This window comes from Pleuronectes platessa, chromosome 13, assembly GCF_947347685.1.
Source record: "Pleuronectes platessa chromosome 13, fPlePla1.1, whole genome shotgun sequence".
Classification (NCBI taxonomy): domain Eukaryota; kingdom Metazoa; phylum Chordata; class Actinopteri; order Pleuronectiformes; family Pleuronectidae; genus Pleuronectes; species Pleuronectes platessa.
Genome location: NC_070638.1, coordinates 6,098,099 through 6,115,639, shown reverse-complemented (window position 1 = coordinate 6,115,639; position 17,541 = coordinate 6,098,099). Strand labels below are relative to the sequence as shown.

Genomic DNA, 17,541 nt, shown 5'->3' with positions numbered 1-17,541 from the left:
AGACGTTTTAACTGTTATGCATTCATGTTTGGTATTAATGCACTGGCTCACCTTGATGACGTCCCAAAGGCAGTAGCGAGAGCCTGCAGAACACCACTCATGAATCTGAAGGGATTCTTCCGTGTGACAGAAAAGTAGATGAGGGGCAGAGTGAGGAAACTGTGAATCAGCAGGCCAGCAATCACAGTGAGAGTAAACATCCCTACTTCCTGGCCCATCTCTCCCATATCTGTCATCTTCACCACCTGCGCTGCCATCAGGAAGAAGATTCCCACAGGGGAGTACCTGTGGTAAACAGAGGTGACACACATTCGTCTAGGAAACAATCTCAGTCTAAATGTGAGATTTCCCTGCTTACCAGATGAATATGTTGACCAGATGCATAATAGCTTGATTGAGGCAGTCAAAGAAATCCCTCAGAGGTTTTCCCTGAGACCCCATGCTGCCCAGAATGAGGCCGAAGGCCACGGAGAAGACCAACAGCCCCAACATATTCATACCATCTGACGAGCCCGGCACTGGTACAGTGTTGTCTACAGGGTCCAAATGATGACAGTAAAATAAGCGGCAAAATTAGATTGTATCAATGTTGATAGGAATAATTAAGGTTATGCCTTGCAGGTAAATAAAAAGAGGAGTCTCACTGTCTTCACCGGCCTCAGTGATATTAAATCCTGTAGAAACACTCCTGGAATAAACTGTTTTAAACTGGAGAACAAGCAAATGTTAAAAGTCAGTAACAATATGTGAGAGTATCAATATAAAGACAAATCATAGCCACTGCAGATCTTACCTTTCTGAAACAAGCTTCAACCAGATTGGAGGGGATCATGTTTCTAAAATAAAAAAACATATCCGGGTGTTTTTGGAGGCTGATATCCAACTTGGTTTATAATTATCATCACACAAACCTGATAAGATCCAGAACAGCGTCCACGCTCTGCACAGCCTCCGTTCTACCACCAGAGGAGGCCGAGGTGTTCCTGGACCAGTTCCCTGGCTGGATGATGACGGCTAAAACGATGCCAGTGAATGCAGCAATAAGTGTGGTGAGCAGGTAGTAGCAAACCGCCCTCAGTCCAATTCTCCCATAAGCTTTCCTGTCCACAGACGATGTGCCTGATGAAAAGAGAAGGGGCAACAGGTTCACATTCACATACTGTATCAATGGAAATCTGTTTATTGGGTTAAAAACCTGATTCAAACATTCAAATATTAAAATATAAATATAAATCCATACAATCTATAAAATCCTTTTGATACGTATTGATAGTTCAAATGTTTTTATAACATAACAAACGCAGAGTATCAAAAAAGGTGAAACCATGAACGAAAGTACTATATACTATAGTCTATACGTTTATAAGCAATTTTAGCAAAGCTACCATCTCTGAGAGCCTCAGTTCGACAAACAGATGACTCATGTTTATCCACGTGGGTTGATTATTAACAGGAGCCATTACGACATGAAATGTGGGTCAAACCGTGTCTTTGTCAAGAGCCTGAAAATCCATTTGAACAGGCTGATGAGTGCATCTTACCTGAAATCAGACTTGAAATGATGAGAGGAAGAATCAGCATCTGCAGGATTCTCAGCAGCAGCTCTCCAGGAAACATTAAGTATCTGACATCCCTGTCTGACATGTGAATGGGTCGTAGAGCAAAGCCCAGACCAATTCCTCGAAGAAGCAGAAGCACAGGCTGGTCAGTTATTGTGTTTGTCATAAGGCAGAGTTTTAAAAAATATATATATAACAGAGCCTCTTCAATGAGAAGTGATAGAGAATAAGAATGTTAATATAAAGCAGCAGGTCCCAACCTGTCTTATAAAACAGATCAACGGTGGATTAAAGTAGAATTTCCACAGTGAAGTATGTTTGATGATCACTTACCTGAGAGAACAGCTGTAACTGTGAGAATAACAAAAGTGTTTCTCTTCAGGAACGCCACAATATTACATCTGTGGTATGTTTGAATTTCCTGAGGTTCTGCAACTTCTACTGAGGTCAACTCAGACTGAAGACAATCTGTTTCCATCTCTTTGGTTGTTGGTCCTCAAAGACTGTGAAGAACGACAGAGACAAGTGTTTGTTGTCTCTATAGGACAACAGGACTTATGTGAATAATTCTCCAGGATGCAATTATGAAAATGAACTTGTAGTTAAATAAAGACACCAACAAGTGACAAATCAATAACATGACAGAAGTAACTAAAGAGAAATAATAAAGGTGAACTTCTCACATTTGGTTGGTACTTAAATAACTCAAATAAACAATTAAATGAATAAATACATGTTGTAAAAATCACCTTTTGATTTGTTAGTCCTTGTAATGCATAAAGTCCAGTCAGCAGTAAGTCAAAGTAATCAATAGGTCGGAAAGTCCAGTTGTTCTTCTCTTGGCTGATTTCAAACAAATTCACTTCACTACATTAATCATCAACTTTGTGTCTTTGGCAAATGGTTAATTTATTCATTTTACTCTCTTTTCTTTAGCCTATAGATTTTATTTCTATAAAATGTGTATTTTACTATTATTATAACTAATCACAAAGTTGCCACACCTTGTTAAAGTTGAATAATGTGGCTTTAGTCTGTCGGAAAATAATTCAAACAGATACTCTGTGATTATAAGTAAGTCCTGAAAGCTTGACGTACACAGCCTTATTAGTTCTGGGTTGGGTACAAAGGTTCTAGGTCACTGAGGTGTTAAGTCAACTGTGTCCTTAAAACACTGAGTCTCATGAGGACAATATGACAAAGGTGGAGGACGGTGGAGCTAATCAGGGAGATTTTAAGTATCTTAGTGCAACTTGAGTCTGTTTAAGTTACAGAGTCAGCTTACGTTATAGTTACAAATCTACAAGTGACAGGAATCCCATCAGGACATACAGGAAAATCCCTTGAAATGGTGCAAACTGGGCTGAGGATCTGATATAGATGATTGTGAAATGGAAACTATCTAATGTCACTATCAAATCAAATTTGACTCTCAGGCATCAACCCAGGGGTAGTTTGAGATGTGTTTTTTGGAGTCAGTGGAAACCAATAGATAAAACAAACACACAAACCAATGGACAGGGGCTAAAACACAATCTTCTTTGCAGAGGTAATTACCGGGGAAGCAACAGCCGCCTTCATCCTGAAGGTCTATCATCCTGCTTCTTGTTTACAGTGACTCTCCATTGTCTGTCGGCTGCCAATTATGAGCTAAGCTCTTGAGAGGTTTTCCTCCAGCCACAAGTTATTGATACAGTCTGATCATCTCGGCACACAATATCCAACGTTTCACTTTGAGAAGTCTGAATAGTGAGATGCTCTTGTTGTTAATTTGTTGTTTTTTTACGTTATACTTCTCCTGCAGCCTTCGACTCCCCTCATCCCTGCAGGACTGAATAACGTCTATTTGAAGAGAGCTGTGGCGTTTCTCATGAATCAAATGTTTGGGGACAAGTTGAAGAGTTTCATCAGAGGAGGAAGAGGAAGATGACGAAGAAGCAGCAACACGTGGGAAGGAAAGCCCAGAATCCAAAGTCATATCCAGGGAGGAGTTTGAGGTGTACCAGAGGAAGCTGGTGGAAGAAAAGTGAGTAAGCAAAGATGCTAATAGGACGACTGGCTACAGTGCTAAGAAAATCATATTCATGAAGTCCAGCTTAAAATCGATTGTGCACCATGAATCTCTCTCTGTGTATGAAAGGTGCTTTTTCCTCGTGCACAGCAAGAATCGAAATAACATTACACTGTCTAAATGTTTTTGTGTCTTTCAGTAGAAGGACTTTGTTTGAAATAAAATTCAGAGATATTGATATTTCATGGACAAAAGTGTGCATTATTAGTGTGCTAATGTTCTTTGTGAATTGCTGAGAGATAGCATAGGAAATATGACCTACATATCCATAAACAGGGATTAGCAGGTGTGATAAGTATGACTTAAAGTGGGCCCCCGCCTCATGTTTGTCTCAGAACCATCAATATAAAAACAAACAAACCAAAAAGTCTGACTTCTTCAGATACAATATGATCCATCGATCTGAGTATTTTAATGACTACAACTCTTCTGGATCTTTTTTAGCAAACTCTTCCAGATGTGGTCCATCTGCCACACAAGACAATAAACTAGTGTGTTCAGTGAACAATACAAACTTGTGACTTGTAAAAAAAATATAAATAATTTTCCTTATACACAAACACTTGATTAAATACTTAAATTCCATTAATTCCATTTAATTCAAGCTGTGGATAATATATTACAAGATGATGAGCGTTATTGATTTACCAGCAATACAGCTTATTACAAAGCCATAACAACTGAGATGCATTGATTGACAGCTCTTTATATAAGCGTGCGGGCGTGCATTAGGCAGTTTGAACTAGCTTCCCTCTGCGGCGTCATGTGATGCGTGTGTGACATCAACGGATGCGAGCCAGGCTTAAAAGGTAGCTTTAGGTGGGGGTTTATTTCCTCGGCGCTCAAATTAGCCAGAGAAGCAGATTAGGCTCCGTGAGCAATAACTGGTCAGGGCTCAGTTTCAAGAAGCCGCCATTAAACACATCTCCTAGGCAGCGCGCTTTAAAACAATTATTATTTAATCACCTTACACACTCAGGGGATGCAGACGTGCTAGTTGTCCTCAATTATCAAGTGAAAAGGCAGATTTTAAATGACGTTGGTGTCTCATAGTCCAACGGAGAATGTGAACTGAATGACATGTCAGTCATTTTTGTAAAACATCACAGAGACCCAGGATTTCAATAAGTTTTGTTTATTGTTTAAGATTCTATTTGACTGTTATTCAAGCTTTATTCCAAGAATAAGGTACATAAGTCCACTTTTAGTTTTTGTGTGTGTAAGAGTCAGTATCTAGGTCTGTGACTGACTCACGGTTCACAGTTCCAGGTCGTCATCACTGTCCACACAGTGATGACCCCGCTGGGCGGCACAGGAGCTATTCAGTGCGTTAGCTGTTTACAGTTTCTTTGGTTAAACTAGAATCTATAAACTGTCGAAGCACAAAACGGTATCTTAGAGATGGTGCTCAGCACAATGTGAAGGAGTGCCGCCCTGTCAAAGAACTTAAAGGCACCAAGTAACTGCAAATCTGTGCCAAGCTGCAGCTCTCGGATCAGATAATCTTATTAAAATAGAGTCGGGGCCTGAGCAGACCACCCTTAAATAGACATGGGTCAAGTCTAGAGTCAACATGGAAACTAACTTACACTGCAAAATGCCCGGAGAGATAATGTGTGTTTTGATCTGATGCTTTACAAATAAAAATGAATTAAATTTCTGATGGAATTAAATAACCTGTGTATCTTGATGTGGAAGAATGCGCCGATTGTTTCAGCTTGAAATGAAAAGGTTTGCTAAAATGCAACTACTACAATTAGTATTAAAAAGATACAAATAAGTACCTCTGTATAAGTATGAAAAAGTATATATATAAAGATCCTTCATTGCTATAATTAAAATGCAAATACCAAACGTATAGACATGTGTTCTGTCAAATCCAGGTCAGGGGAGATTTCAAACTAAACCATGCAGACCTTTAGTTGAAGTACTCAAGGTACTTCAAGGTTTACTGATCTTCAGTCACAGCGCCCCCGTTAGGTCAGTCTGTGCCAACATACAAAGACAAGAGAACTTTGTCTTCCTTCATTACTTTGGGAGTAGAAATGAGGATAAACTGCGAGTGTGGCAAGGATGCAAAAGAAGACAAAAAGGTATTAGTACTGTCTTATTCTAACTAATCCACACATAGAGTCATACAAGGATGAGGACCAGTAACCAGCTTGGTTAACCACAATCAGACAGTTACGTGTGACTAATTGATTAGATTAATAAGATAATGTTTCATAGAGTGAGCTCACTGACTCCGCTCAGGTGCGGCTGGAGTCAATTGTTTTCCCCTGCTAACAACATTACTGTAATGTGGTAATGCCTATGGGTAATGCTGCTGATGATAAGACACTGATCTTTAAGGAAAGCTTTACTCAAAGCCACCTGCTTCTTTGTCTACCCTCTAACCTTTTAATACACTGTGCTTATGCGTGGACACACTTGTTTGAGCTTAGGCTTCCTGGACAAGGTGGAGTGAGGATAAAGAGATTTACAACACATGTAAATGTGCGAACAATGTGCAAGGAATGTATGCATCATATTCTTATATATTTAGATATATTTTTTTTTCTGCTGTTTTTATATATGTACATTTGATATTTTATTGTACTACCCACTCCAGCAGCACAAGAACACTTTCCTACTGGACACTGACACAATCACATCATTGCATTCCTGTATCTGTAAATTTGTTCTCCGTATGTGATTTATGAAAGTATGTCAGTGATGTGTTAAGTGTACAATCTACTGGATGATCTGAATTTCCCAGGGGATTAATAAAGTATCCATCTATCTATCTATCTATCAAATCGGATAGATGGATGGATTTTTTACATGTTTTTTAAAACCAATAAAGAACAAAGAACTTCTTCTAAAATTCTACATGCATTGCCTTTGTCCAGGAAACATCTCTGGTCTGTAAATATCATTCTAAATGTAATCACGTTTAACGACTCATCTCACAGAGCGCTCAAGACTCCTTCTGCCACACTTCAGATAGCCGATACACCCCCCCCCCCCCCCCCCCGCTATCAAATATCAAGGGTAGTAATAAATACAGTTCTAAATGAGGAAGAAGAAGAAGTAATATGATATTGAAACACCCAGTGGATGGCAGTAATACAACTTGATGTTGGTTGCCACCCGCCGATTAACCAGATGAAGAAGAAGAAGAAGAAGACCATAGGGCAATGAAGGTCCTGTAATCTGGATGAATGGAGGAGGGGGGGCTGTTGAGACAAACTAAAAGATTAAAAAAAGAGATATACCTGATGCTCCAATCATATATTTCCCCCCCGACCTATGTGTCATTGTTTGCAATGGTTCAAATGTTAAATAACCATATTTTAAAATAGCATAGAAGTATAGGACAAGTGCACCGGGTTAAAATACAGCATGTTCCCCCCCTGGGTGTGTGTGCACCTTGCTTTGGCAGCCATTTTGAAATGCTTGTACCTATAGAGCACCTCATAGGACATACTGCATAAGCTAGGATTAGACTTTCTACCCTGATACCGGTTTGTCCTCCTCTGTTCACTCTGATATTGAAATGGTTTTGGTTGATATTTTTTGTTTTTAAAGACATGAGACATATTTTTCCTTTTTTAAATTAGCTTCAAAGCAGCGTCAGCATTGAATAAAGATTCTGTTTGAAATAAAAAAATAAACAAGATATTGATATTGACATCTACGACTGTACACTAAGTGACCCAATGAGCTTTTCCTTCACGTTTAAACTGATCACATGACCAGCGTTTTACCCTCCCTTTCCATTGTCTCCCTGTCATCCCCCTGCTGCTCACCATCCCCCTTTCCCCCTTGTAAGCTGACACAGCGCCTTTAAACATTAGCCGCTTTCTTTCTAATAGGATGCCATGGGCTTAAATTGTCATCTGATAAAACTAAGGAGCTTGATGGCTATGCTGCACCCTCTTAACCAATTTGTACTCAATTAGGATAATGGGGAAACAGGCAAAGAGGGACAGCTTTAATATATCAATGTGATAAAATGATTATCAAGTCCCCTCATCTATGACTTGGCTGGTATTAGGACCAGGTCTTATATTAATATTTTTCTTTGATGGAGTCTGCATCAGAATATTTTAAATTGGATCTGAGAATTGATTACCTGTCGATAGCATCGTCGAATTTCCAAATACAGATGCAAGATCTGACATTTTGACCTATTTAACGAGTTTAAATCACCACGGGTCATCATAAGCTGAGTCCCATGAATGTGTGTGTCACTACGAGGCCGGAACATGCATTACACAAGCTAACACGCTAATGGAACTGAGCCATTAATGAAGATGAACCACTGATATACACCAGTGGTTTAATGCAACACAAACATGCTTCAGTCAACTGAGATTACCAACTATTCTATATATACAATGGATTTACTTGCACTGATAACATAGATATCAGTTCCACTTTATATGATTAATGAATATAATATGATTAATAACTTCAAACTCTTCTTTTATAATGTGAATGCTGTACACACACACACACCCACATCTGATAATTATATCCATCAATCTTTCGGTGTACAAATGAATGGACAGAATCACAGTGAATCTTCTCATCTCCTTTACTAATTATCAGACTAATTATCATCCCCTAAGTCCATTGATTCTCTTATGATATCAGCTTACTAAGGCAATTAATGCTCCTCTCAACGTTTTGCCAGATATTACAAGTAGCATAATTATCTTATTAATTGATGAATACATCGATATGGAAATTGGTTGTTTTTTCCAGTGGAGTTTTGTGCATATAGTTAAAGTTGGAAAAAGCTGGCTCCGCAAAATGAAATATCTCACATGGCTGGACTGTCTTACCGTCATCATATGGTCGCAACCTACTTCACAGTAAATCCTGCCACGGAAGCATCTTTAAGTTCTTTACTTCATGTGTCTGTTAGGGAAGCTTGTGGGTCTCAGGCAAAAGTAAAAAGGCTTTGCAGTTTCTGCTCTCTTGGAAAACAACCTTGACAACCATGAAAAGGTGTAGGGCCAAAGCCACTTAACCCATAGGCATTCTGCCCATAGAAGCATTGGCAACGCAGCCCAGTGTTGCCAGATGGCTTTAAACTTGTTGGCGTTTAGAATTCCTCAGCTGCTTAGACACATGCCCTCTTCCTAGAAACAAGTGTGAAGACGTCTGTGTCAGTCGGACTCAGAGAAGATGGTGAAACGATTGACCCTCGACCCTTGTGTGAGCAGAAATACTTTTTTATTACTGTAATGTTTTTTTTTAATTATTATTTCTATGCTTTCAATGATCTGCGAAGTTTCTGCCAAAAATATTTGTCTAAATCAAGAAAAACTCAAATGACGTGGGTATACAAATATGACATTAAATGATTTGATGCTCTGATGCTCGAGACTTTACTCAATGCTAAAAAATCTACACATTTGTGTTCTTGTGTTAGATATGCACAAAAATGCGGCAGCACTTTTCTGGTTGGAGTTTGTGTTTGGCGTGCAAAGAGCTCCTAAATATATCTTCCGCATAGGAGGAGTGAGGTCAGAGGAAATCTCTAGTGAAGTCTTTAGGCTCATTAAGGACAGGATTGATCTCTGCAACACCTACTGGAGCTGCCAAAGCTTCGGTTCTGCCAAGTGGCCAAGTAGAACTGTGTAGGCTGCAGGATGCAACACCCCCGATGCCCCCAGCCCAATTCCACTGGGAACCATAAGAGGAAAGCGCAACAAGTTCACAGTCTGACAGGCCACGCTATTTGTTTATTTATTCAACACATGAAAGCAATATGATTCTGAGTCACAGTTGCAACGGAGACATTTTAAAGGGATAATTGGGAACAGGTTCAACATTGGTTTTGTCCACTAATTGGTCGCGTTTGAATTAATTAGGTTAAACTAGGCTAATTAGGTTAAAGTAGGTTAGCGGATTGTCCATTTATTACTTTGCTTCTCTAGACCTGCATTTTAACTCATCGCTCATTTGCCTTGTTGCTGCTCCTCCTGATCCGACCATGAAACGTGCAGCATCCGTCGTCTATTATTAAAGTTCAGGGCATCTCATTAGTTCTGTGCTATTTATAGTAACCAAAAATAAAAAATAGATTTGATAAATTCCTTAATTAGAGAACCACTATAACGAGAATAAGCCCCTTCCCTTTCCCCTACAAAACAATGCAGTGTTAAAAAATGTTTGCTTTAAACCGCGAGTGTTCACCGCTTTGTTTCATTTCATTATTAAAGTCTGCCGCTCCAAACGCAGCGGTGCCCATGAAGAATCAGGTGCCTACTTGAATTAAACTATTTTATGAACAGTGTGTAGCCATTCAAATTAAAAGTCCATCTCTGTGTCTTTTCTCCCTTACATTGTCTATAATGAAAGGATTAGTGAAAACTCTCAGTACGAGCCATTATCTTTCAGACAATAGATTTTTTGAAAGAAAGTTTTGTGGAGGCTTCATTAGCAATGACCTCCCTCTGTGGTCTGAATGCAGGACACATTTGGAGCAATTACTTGACCAGAAAACAACTGTCAGTCATTCTTAAAGGGGAAGGATTCCAATTAATAAACCTCTTAAACCCTTTGGTTTTACGACCATTCCCCCGCAAGCTTTGGTGTCTTGTGTGGTTAAGGAGAGTTTTTCCAGAGGAGAACAACATTATCTGTGCTTGTTGCTGAAGGCTCCCAACAGTCGCTCCTTTGCTCACTTGTGTGCAGGGGATTTCAAGGACTTAACTGGGAGCAACAAGTGCCTACACTACATGTTGTTAGTGTCATTAGTCGACTTATGGACTATGTAGACACCATGTGCGTTGCAGGAACCTGAAGAGCGGTAAGTTTACTTAATGTTTATCTGTGGGATTTCTGTTTTAAATCTAAGATTTTTCTGTGAATAGGTTTCTGTAAGGTTCATTATTTCATTAAAAGATTAAAAAAAATATTGACAAAATGCAGCTTGTTTTTTGCTGCCTGTCAAAAGGCTCAAATGTCTTTGGGTGTATAAACCAACGACTCTCAGCTGAAGTAACTCTTTTAACATGTGATGAGTCAAAGTAAAAACTGATGGGAAACAGTTTGGAAAGATGATTTGATTGCTACATGCTAAACATACTCAGATCCAAAACTGAATTATTCGTATTTTTATTTTCTTTCTCACTTTATCTCATTAACACAAGTTTATGGCTGTAATTATCATTAGTAATAAGAATTATGCCTAGTTATTCACGTGCATTATTAAGGCAGTTAATAATATTCAAAACATGTAAAACTGCTCAGTAATACAAGTATCATGTCTAATTTCTAAACAGTTTGTTCAGAGCACTTATAAGTACTTTTTAAATGTAAATTCACAGCTGCACTGTATTTGTCTTTTCACTTGCAGCCGAAGGTGCAAGTTTGCTCTGCTTCTGTGGAAACACTATATTGAACGTCACAGAAGTTATCCTTAAAGGATACGGCCCCCATGCTTCACATAAATCTGCCCCATTGCACCTGAAGCAGAACCTAAAGCGCTCGGTTCGACAGCTGCTTTGCTTAGTCCCACTTTGTCACGTTCCAAGTCTTTTTTCGAGGAGGAGAAAAAGTGTTTACAAAGGATCGGATGCATTTGTCAATGGATGCCCTTGGAATAGTGGACGATAGTTGCCTGGACAACTATGACATTGCAAAAAATGCCGGGTCGAGCAGTGGAGGCAGGGTCCACAGTATCGATGTCATACTGGGATTCACTAAAGACCAGGACCCTTTACTCCATTCGGTAGGAGATGGTGACGAACAAAAGGCCAACGGAGAAGACCTTCATCACTCTGAGAAGCAGGTCCAGCTCGACCCGTATGGGCACCTTCCAGAACTGGGCGACAGCTCCCAGCATTCCTCCTATCATGGTGAGTCTTTTGAGATTTAAAAAAGCTATTGTCGACCACAGAAACTCCAGTAAATGTCTTTGAAGTGTAATAAGTTCAGGGCATATTGTCTTTAACCATGCAACAAGTGGAATTGGAGCGGAACTAAGTTTGTCAGAGAATAGAACACAATACTCCCCCAAAGTTTTCCCACTGTTTTGGACGAGTGCTCTTCCATTAAGAAGCTAAATGCCATCTTGTCTTTATTGGTCATTGAGGCTTGTTTGATATTACAGTAACAACATTCAGTGGTGTTACTGTATATTTGTGTACATCCCTCTAAAAAGATGCAATTTTGGTTTGAATAATATAATATTTACATTTGAAGTAGGTACTCTAGAAAAACCTTGATAGAAAGGCTAGTAGGTGGAAGAATGATGGATTATCCACTAATGGCTCTCGATCAAACTGGCTCAACACCATGATATAGCTTTACTCATGAGGGTCCAGGCTACGCTGTTGAATCCTGATTTTCTTCTCCCATCTCTAATACATTGCTCTGAAATTAGAGAAAACATGCCTGACAAAATCATATGAGGACTCTCTGTTGACCTGCTTTATATCTATCGATAAGAAGCCAAATGTGAGGAAAGCTTTGTACATCTTATTATATACATTTCACTGGCATGTCATACACGTGTGGCAGCTGATGATGTGTTAGCGACACACCGGACTGGCAGGGAGCGAAGGTTAATGTCATTAGCTTCACTTGTGCTCTTGTTGTTTAAATGATGATCATGAGAAAAGTCCATTCTGCCTAATTTATCTGTTGCTCTGGTAACTTTGGGAAACTTAGAATTTATCTTCTTGCACGAGTGAATGTGAACCAACAGGTGACTCTGGCTGAAAGTAAGAGCTTTGGAGGCCAGTGGTCGTTTATATCATTGCTACCCACTGTAAATCAGGGATGTTAATAGATACTTTGAATTTTCAGTCACTTTTGGAAAATAAATCCTATGTGGTTGACACGATCACCTGCTGTATGCAATCTTATAAACTTATACTATGTTATTTGAAATATTTCATGTAAATTAGGCTATAGCAACAATAAGAGAAGTTAAAGCACTGTAGAATCAAGGATACCATCAAATCCACAAGTGATGTATTACTCATATTGCCAGAATGTGGCCTGGTGTAACTTATTCAGCCTAACTAATGTCATATGCATCATGAGGACCCCTAAAAACTGCATCTTCTTACCTGCCACAGTGAGAATATGGCATGTTATCCATGTAAGCAGCAAATATACACAGCTGATTATCATAGCAGACAAATACTTAATGCGAACAGTACAATAACAATCAGACTACAGTAAAAACAACAGACAGAAGATGGTGGGTGAGCTCGGCTGGAGCATTTCTGTCCGATGGAGGACCAGGATGTTGACAGAGGAAAGAGACAGGAATGATATCTTTCTCCTTAGATCCACTAGAGACATAATACAAGTTGGCCACAGAATCCGATTTCAATGGAAACACGTGAAGAAACTCAACATTTATATCACCACAATTGCTGATCAATATTTGATCCTGATATTGCAGGCTTGAAGCCACTATGGGGTGTTGATTGCCTTGTCACACCACAGGTGGAACCATATGCAATGGCCGTAGTTCAGCAAGCTGCTGATATGGAAAACATGTGCTGTCATTCAGAACAAAAACATCCCATTCATTCTATATTCATGTTTATAATAATCACGTTTTCAATATCACAACAAACTCTGACCACAAAGCTTTTGCAACCACAAAGTCCTTCCAATTGCAAACCAGTTATGTGATAATGACCAGTGATGTGATACGATTAAAAAGCATTTGTTCTTCACACACACACACACACACACACACATGGTTCACATGCTCTACATCAATTTCTTGGATCACACAATATGGCTCTTTACTCCACCTGTGCAGAAGCCAATTTAAGTCCCTTGTTAGATTAGGGGAGGCGGGCACTCGCAGCTTTAACTGGTGGCATCTGTTACCATGGGATTACTGCAGGGGAAGAATTCAGTGAAAGACGTTGTCATTTGGACTCACTGAACCCCCGGGGTTCCCAAACCATCAACCCTATAAAGGCTCATCAGTCATTAAGCTGTTTTATCGTGAGGAGAGGAGTTAACGTTTCACTTTTTGATCAGACTGAATATCCCCAAAATTTCTTTTATTTTGATATAATTCACAATCACACGAGTAAAGACGGTTTCTCCTGGAGACACGTTTTTGTCCTCGAACTAAATCAAATACAATATAATGTAAATCAAGTATAAAATGTAATAAGAAAGATTTTTGTCTAGTGATCATAATACTGTTAAAGTCTTCATGTTCACGCAAAACGATTTATAGTCGGATATCGTCAACAGCTGCAAATTAACTTCTGGTGACAAGGTGTCAAGTAACTTAGGAAGTTAATGTCCGTATTTGTGAATCACTATCCTCACAAGTCTGGAGAGCCAAACATTTTCTTTAAGGTTTCCAATCCCATGGATGAATTAATATGGGATGTTATCGGTGTGGTAATGCACAGTGAGGCCCCTAAACTGGTGGATTTGGCTTTGTGGTTTAGGTCGTAGCCTCTGTATACTTACTTAGATCCCTAATTGCTCTTTTAGCTCAACCTTGCTCTGCCCTCACGTCATTGGCTTTACTCTGCCAATAAGATTTGTTAACTTGGCAGTGTTGCCAAATTTAAGGGCTGCTTAGTGGCTTGATACCAGTTGCACACCAGTTGGTCGTTGTTTCATCAATTCTGAAAGGTGTTGATGGATGTAAATCCCCAACAAGGAAGATAAACAAGTGGGTGTCTGTTGTTGTTATTTAAGACACAAGATTTCTAACTTATTTATGTTTTCTCTTCTTCATTTCAGAATCTGACCTTTTCTCAGGTGACAAGTGTGATGGAGAAATGAGCGACCTGCAGAAGAGCGTGGACGATGGCGAGGAGTCTCCGGAGACCCTGAAAGAGGAGGAGCACACTAAGAAGAAACACAGAAGAAATCGCACCACCTTCACCACCTATCAGCTTCATGAGCTGGAGCGAGCCTTCGAGAAGTCCCACTACCCGGACGTCTACAGCCGCGAGGAGCTGGCGATGAAGGTCAACTTGCCCGAGGTCCGAGTCCAGGTAAAGATTACAAAACCGCCAAAGTGACACATTTAATCAATTCATGCTTCAGAATCCAACAAAACTAGAGTGATGCTCAGATCGCCACGGTCCAAGAGTTCCCTTGAATCCAATCAAGCCACGCCGAATTGAGAATTGATAACGGTCCCTTACATGTGCCTGCCTTTGTCATCGAGATCAGTTATTCTTCACTGGGAACTCTGTGAAAATGTAAACAAAAACAACATCAACAAAAAATACCCTATCTCACAATGTTAAAGAAAATGACAAATTAAATAATCCTGGAATCTGTCTTTTGTTGGTTTACACAACAAAATTTAACCGTTTCTTACTCGGCCCATGTCTCATTCTGTCTCAACCAAGTTTCGTTGAAATCCGTTCAGACGATTGTGCGTAATCCTCCTGACAACAAATAAACAAACTAAACCACAAACAAACAAATTAACAGGGGCGAACAACATAACCTCTGTGACGGAGTGGAATGCGGCCGACTTCTTCACTACCTAATGATAATAAAGGAAAATACACATTGGCACACAACACAATCCCCTCTTACATGTATTTGTCTCATGATTGTATTCCTGCTCTTATGTCTCAGTGCCATTTCGTCACTGCATCTCATCTCATTTCCTTTCTCTCTGTTCAGGTGTGGTTCCAGAACCGAAGGGCCAAGTGGCGACGTCAAGAAAAGATGGACACGAGCACCATGAAGCTTCACGACTCCCCCATGCTCTCCTTCAGTCGCCCCTCCATGCCTCCCAACGTTGGTCCCGTGGGCAACACGATGCCCCTGGATCCCTGGCTGACCTCACCCATGTCCAGTGCCACGCCCATGCATAGCATCCCGGGGTTTATGGGCTCACCGCAGGGCTTGCAGCCCGCCTATCAGAGCCATGGCTTTCTCAACAACCCATCTGGCATGGTTCAAGGTATGCAGCCCATGGGCCCACCTGCTTACCAGTGCCCTCCCAGCTTCAACGATAAATACCCAATGGAGGATGACAGGAGTACCAGCATCGCAGCACTCAGGATGAAGGCCAAAGAGCACATTCAGTCGATGGATAAAACCTGGCAGCACATGTGATGTGGCGCGGCACTATGGACGGTTTTCTGAGCTGCTCCCGTGAATGTTTACAAACTGCTTTTCAACAATTAGTTTCATGTACTGATGAAGAGGATACAGTACATGACCCCAAAGGCGTTTGAGAGGCTGCTATTTTTTTTTTTTTAAAACGAGGCTAATAAGCAACTCTCAAATTGGACTTGTTGTGATTTTTGGGGTTTTAAAAATTCACTTTAAAAAAGTTATTAATTTTGACCAAACAAGGTTTTTGGTCTCAAGGAATAATGATCAAATCTCTGGTGGTCATTACTTTGGTTGAGCACTAGATGTTTGGGAATATTCTTTTTTTTTGGAGTGAGAGGAAATCTTCAACGTGAATGTTTTGACACTTTCAATTAGTGTCCTTGTTAATTTTGTATATTTCTGACCAGTTTCAGACATTTTACTGAAACAATGAAATACACTATAGTATATGAGAGACTTAGCAGAGCCATGTGGTCAGTATTAGCAACATTTTCCCATTTAGAGTTATTACTTTACAGATTTCAAAACATTTATATACGTGTGCTGTCTTAATCCAGTGGCGTTCTGACCTTTTTGTTGAAATATACTTTAGAATTTCTGAACCTAACTCTCACTACAGGTACCTGAGTGTAAGATCTTCCTGTTTCCCTGAAGTGATAACATGAGGTTTACATAAATGGCCACTGAACTGCACTTTCAGGGTGTTTGTTGGTATCTAAATCCTCAAGAAATAGTTACTGTTGGTATAAACTTGTTTTTTTCCCCATGTATATCTGATTGTTTGGCTTTTTCACTTTGTCCATTTAATTTAAATTTTTTACTGTACTTTCGTATGATAAAAAGTTTCATCTCTTTATTGTATTTTGGGTTAAAAAGCAACCTGATTACTTTTTTTAAAGCATTAAAATGGCCTTTTGGAGAGCAAGGAGTTTGAATGGGGGAGGTTATCGGAAGTCAGAGAGCATAATCTGGTTCGAGGGCTAATTTAAACAGACAAGCATACCTCTTAACACCTAATTACTGCTTTTAAAGCGATTAACCCCGGATTTTCAGCCATAGACAGCATGCCCTCAGATGCCCCTGAAAACCCCTTTAAAAGACCTGATTAACCCCCCCTCAAACTTGCTCGTTTATTTTATTTCTAATTTACAGATACATCACTACTACTACGGTCTTGGTCTTCATCCTTATTGGTAAAGGATGCTTCTTATTACATTGTTGATACAATAGTCACTTGAGTCAAATGGATTTCAGTTGAGAAAGTTAATGGATGCTGGCAGCCCCTCGTACCTCTTGGAAATAGCACAGTTAAAAAAACTGTTGGACCACAAATGGGAGGAGATGACAACGTGTTTCTTTTTTATGTTTATGCATTAAGCTGATGTCGAAGGCTGCTGTGTTAGCAAAACAACCTTTTTCATGATTAGGATTTCTTCTGTGGTTCTAAATCAATAAATCAAATTACATTTTGTTCCATGGACTCGAGGGAAAAGATCTTGCTAAGCGTCTCCCCCATCCCTTTATCAAAATGTGTCATGACGTTAAGTTGATCAATACCTGAATCAATACGACTCCATCGATAACACTGTCCTCAATTGTCTGCATAGCACAGCCTTTAGAAATGGCATCATCCACAGTTGTATAGGTTTTGCTGTTTGTTTTGTTCTAATCCCTGTTCACACCGGTGGACGAAAAGGCCAAAGAAATAAGAAGGAACTTTTCTTTTTACTAGCAAAAACATTTATGAATATTTGTGGATGATTGTTATTTTTTCATCCATTTTCAGTATCATTGTATACTAATTTCTAGTTCTTCCAGGTTTTTAAA

General features: G+C 39.6%; 3 protein-coding genes across 6 annotated transcripts in view; 1 reads left to right on the top strand and 2 right to left on the bottom strand.

Annotated features, from left to right (window-relative positions):
- The window catches only part of LOC128454199 (excitatory amino acid transporter 1-like), an 11,756-nt gene extending 9,319 nt beyond the window's left edge, over positions 1–2,437 (bottom strand). Inside the window, exon 1 of the mRNA XM_053437494.1 lies at positions 2,309–2,437. The gene's annotated coding sequence lies outside the window, so the exon portion shown is untranslated. The remainder of the gene's footprint in view (positions 1–2,308) is intronic.
- Positions 1–2,449, bottom strand: part of LOC128454200 (excitatory amino acid transporter 1) — a 3,873-nt gene extending 1,424 nt beyond the window's left edge. The window contains exons 1-9 of one of the 2 annotated variants that reach the window (XM_053437499.1): positions 2,309–2,449; positions 1,893–2,097; positions 1,542–1,679; positions 912–1,119; positions 794–836; positions 645–708; positions 359–533; positions 207–285; positions 52–116 (exon numbers count right to left, since the gene is read on the bottom strand). In XM_053437499.1, coding sequence (XP_053293474.1) covers positions 52–116; positions 207–285; positions 359–533; positions 645–708; positions 794–836; positions 912–1,119; positions 1,542–1,679; positions 1,893–2,037 — 917 coding nt within the window. In that variant the 5' untranslated portion in view covers positions 2,038–2,097; positions 2,309–2,449. Of the gene's footprint in view, positions 1–51; positions 286–358; positions 534–644; positions 709–793; positions 837–911; positions 1,120–1,541; positions 1,680–1,892; positions 2,098–2,308 lie in introns of both variants that reach the window. The other variant, XM_053437498.1, reaches the window with a different exon arrangement.
- LOC128454202 (retinal homeobox protein Rx2) lies at positions 1,445–17,541 on the top strand. 3 transcript variants are annotated; one of them, XM_053437503.1, is made up of 5 exons: positions 1,445–3,108; positions 3,364–3,585; positions 11,367–11,489; positions 14,371–14,627; positions 15,274–17,541. In XM_053437503.1, exons 2-5 carry the CDS (start codon positions 3,486–3,488, stop codon positions 15,709–15,711), a joined length of 918 nt encoding a protein of 305 aa, XP_053293478.1. In that variant the 5' UTR covers positions 1,445–3,108; positions 3,364–3,485; the 3' UTR covers positions 15,712–17,541. The 3 variants fall into 3 exon arrangements, with proteins under 3 accessions (XP_053293478.1, XP_053293477.1, XP_053293476.1); XM_053437502.1 differs by having other exon boundaries at positions 1,450–1,704; XM_053437501.1 differs by lacking the exon at positions 1,445–3,108 and adding an exon at positions 10,324–10,438 and having other exon boundaries at positions 3,448–3,585; positions 10,988–11,489.

Excerpts from the sequence above, each read along its gene's own strand:
- LOC128454202 (XM_053437501.1), top strand. The coding sequence starts at position 11,207 with ATGCATTTGTCAATGGATGCCCTTGGAATAGTGGACGATAGTTGCCTG. Across the intron at positions 11,490-14,370 it reads CCAGCATTCCTCCTATCATG|AATCTGACCTTTTCTCAGGT; the intron begins GTGAGTCTTTTG and ends TCTTCATTTCAG. Across the intron at positions 14,628-15,273 it reads TGCCCGAGGTCCGAGTCCAG|GTGTGGTTCCAGAACCGAAG; the intron begins GTAAAGATTACA and ends CTCTCTGTTCAG.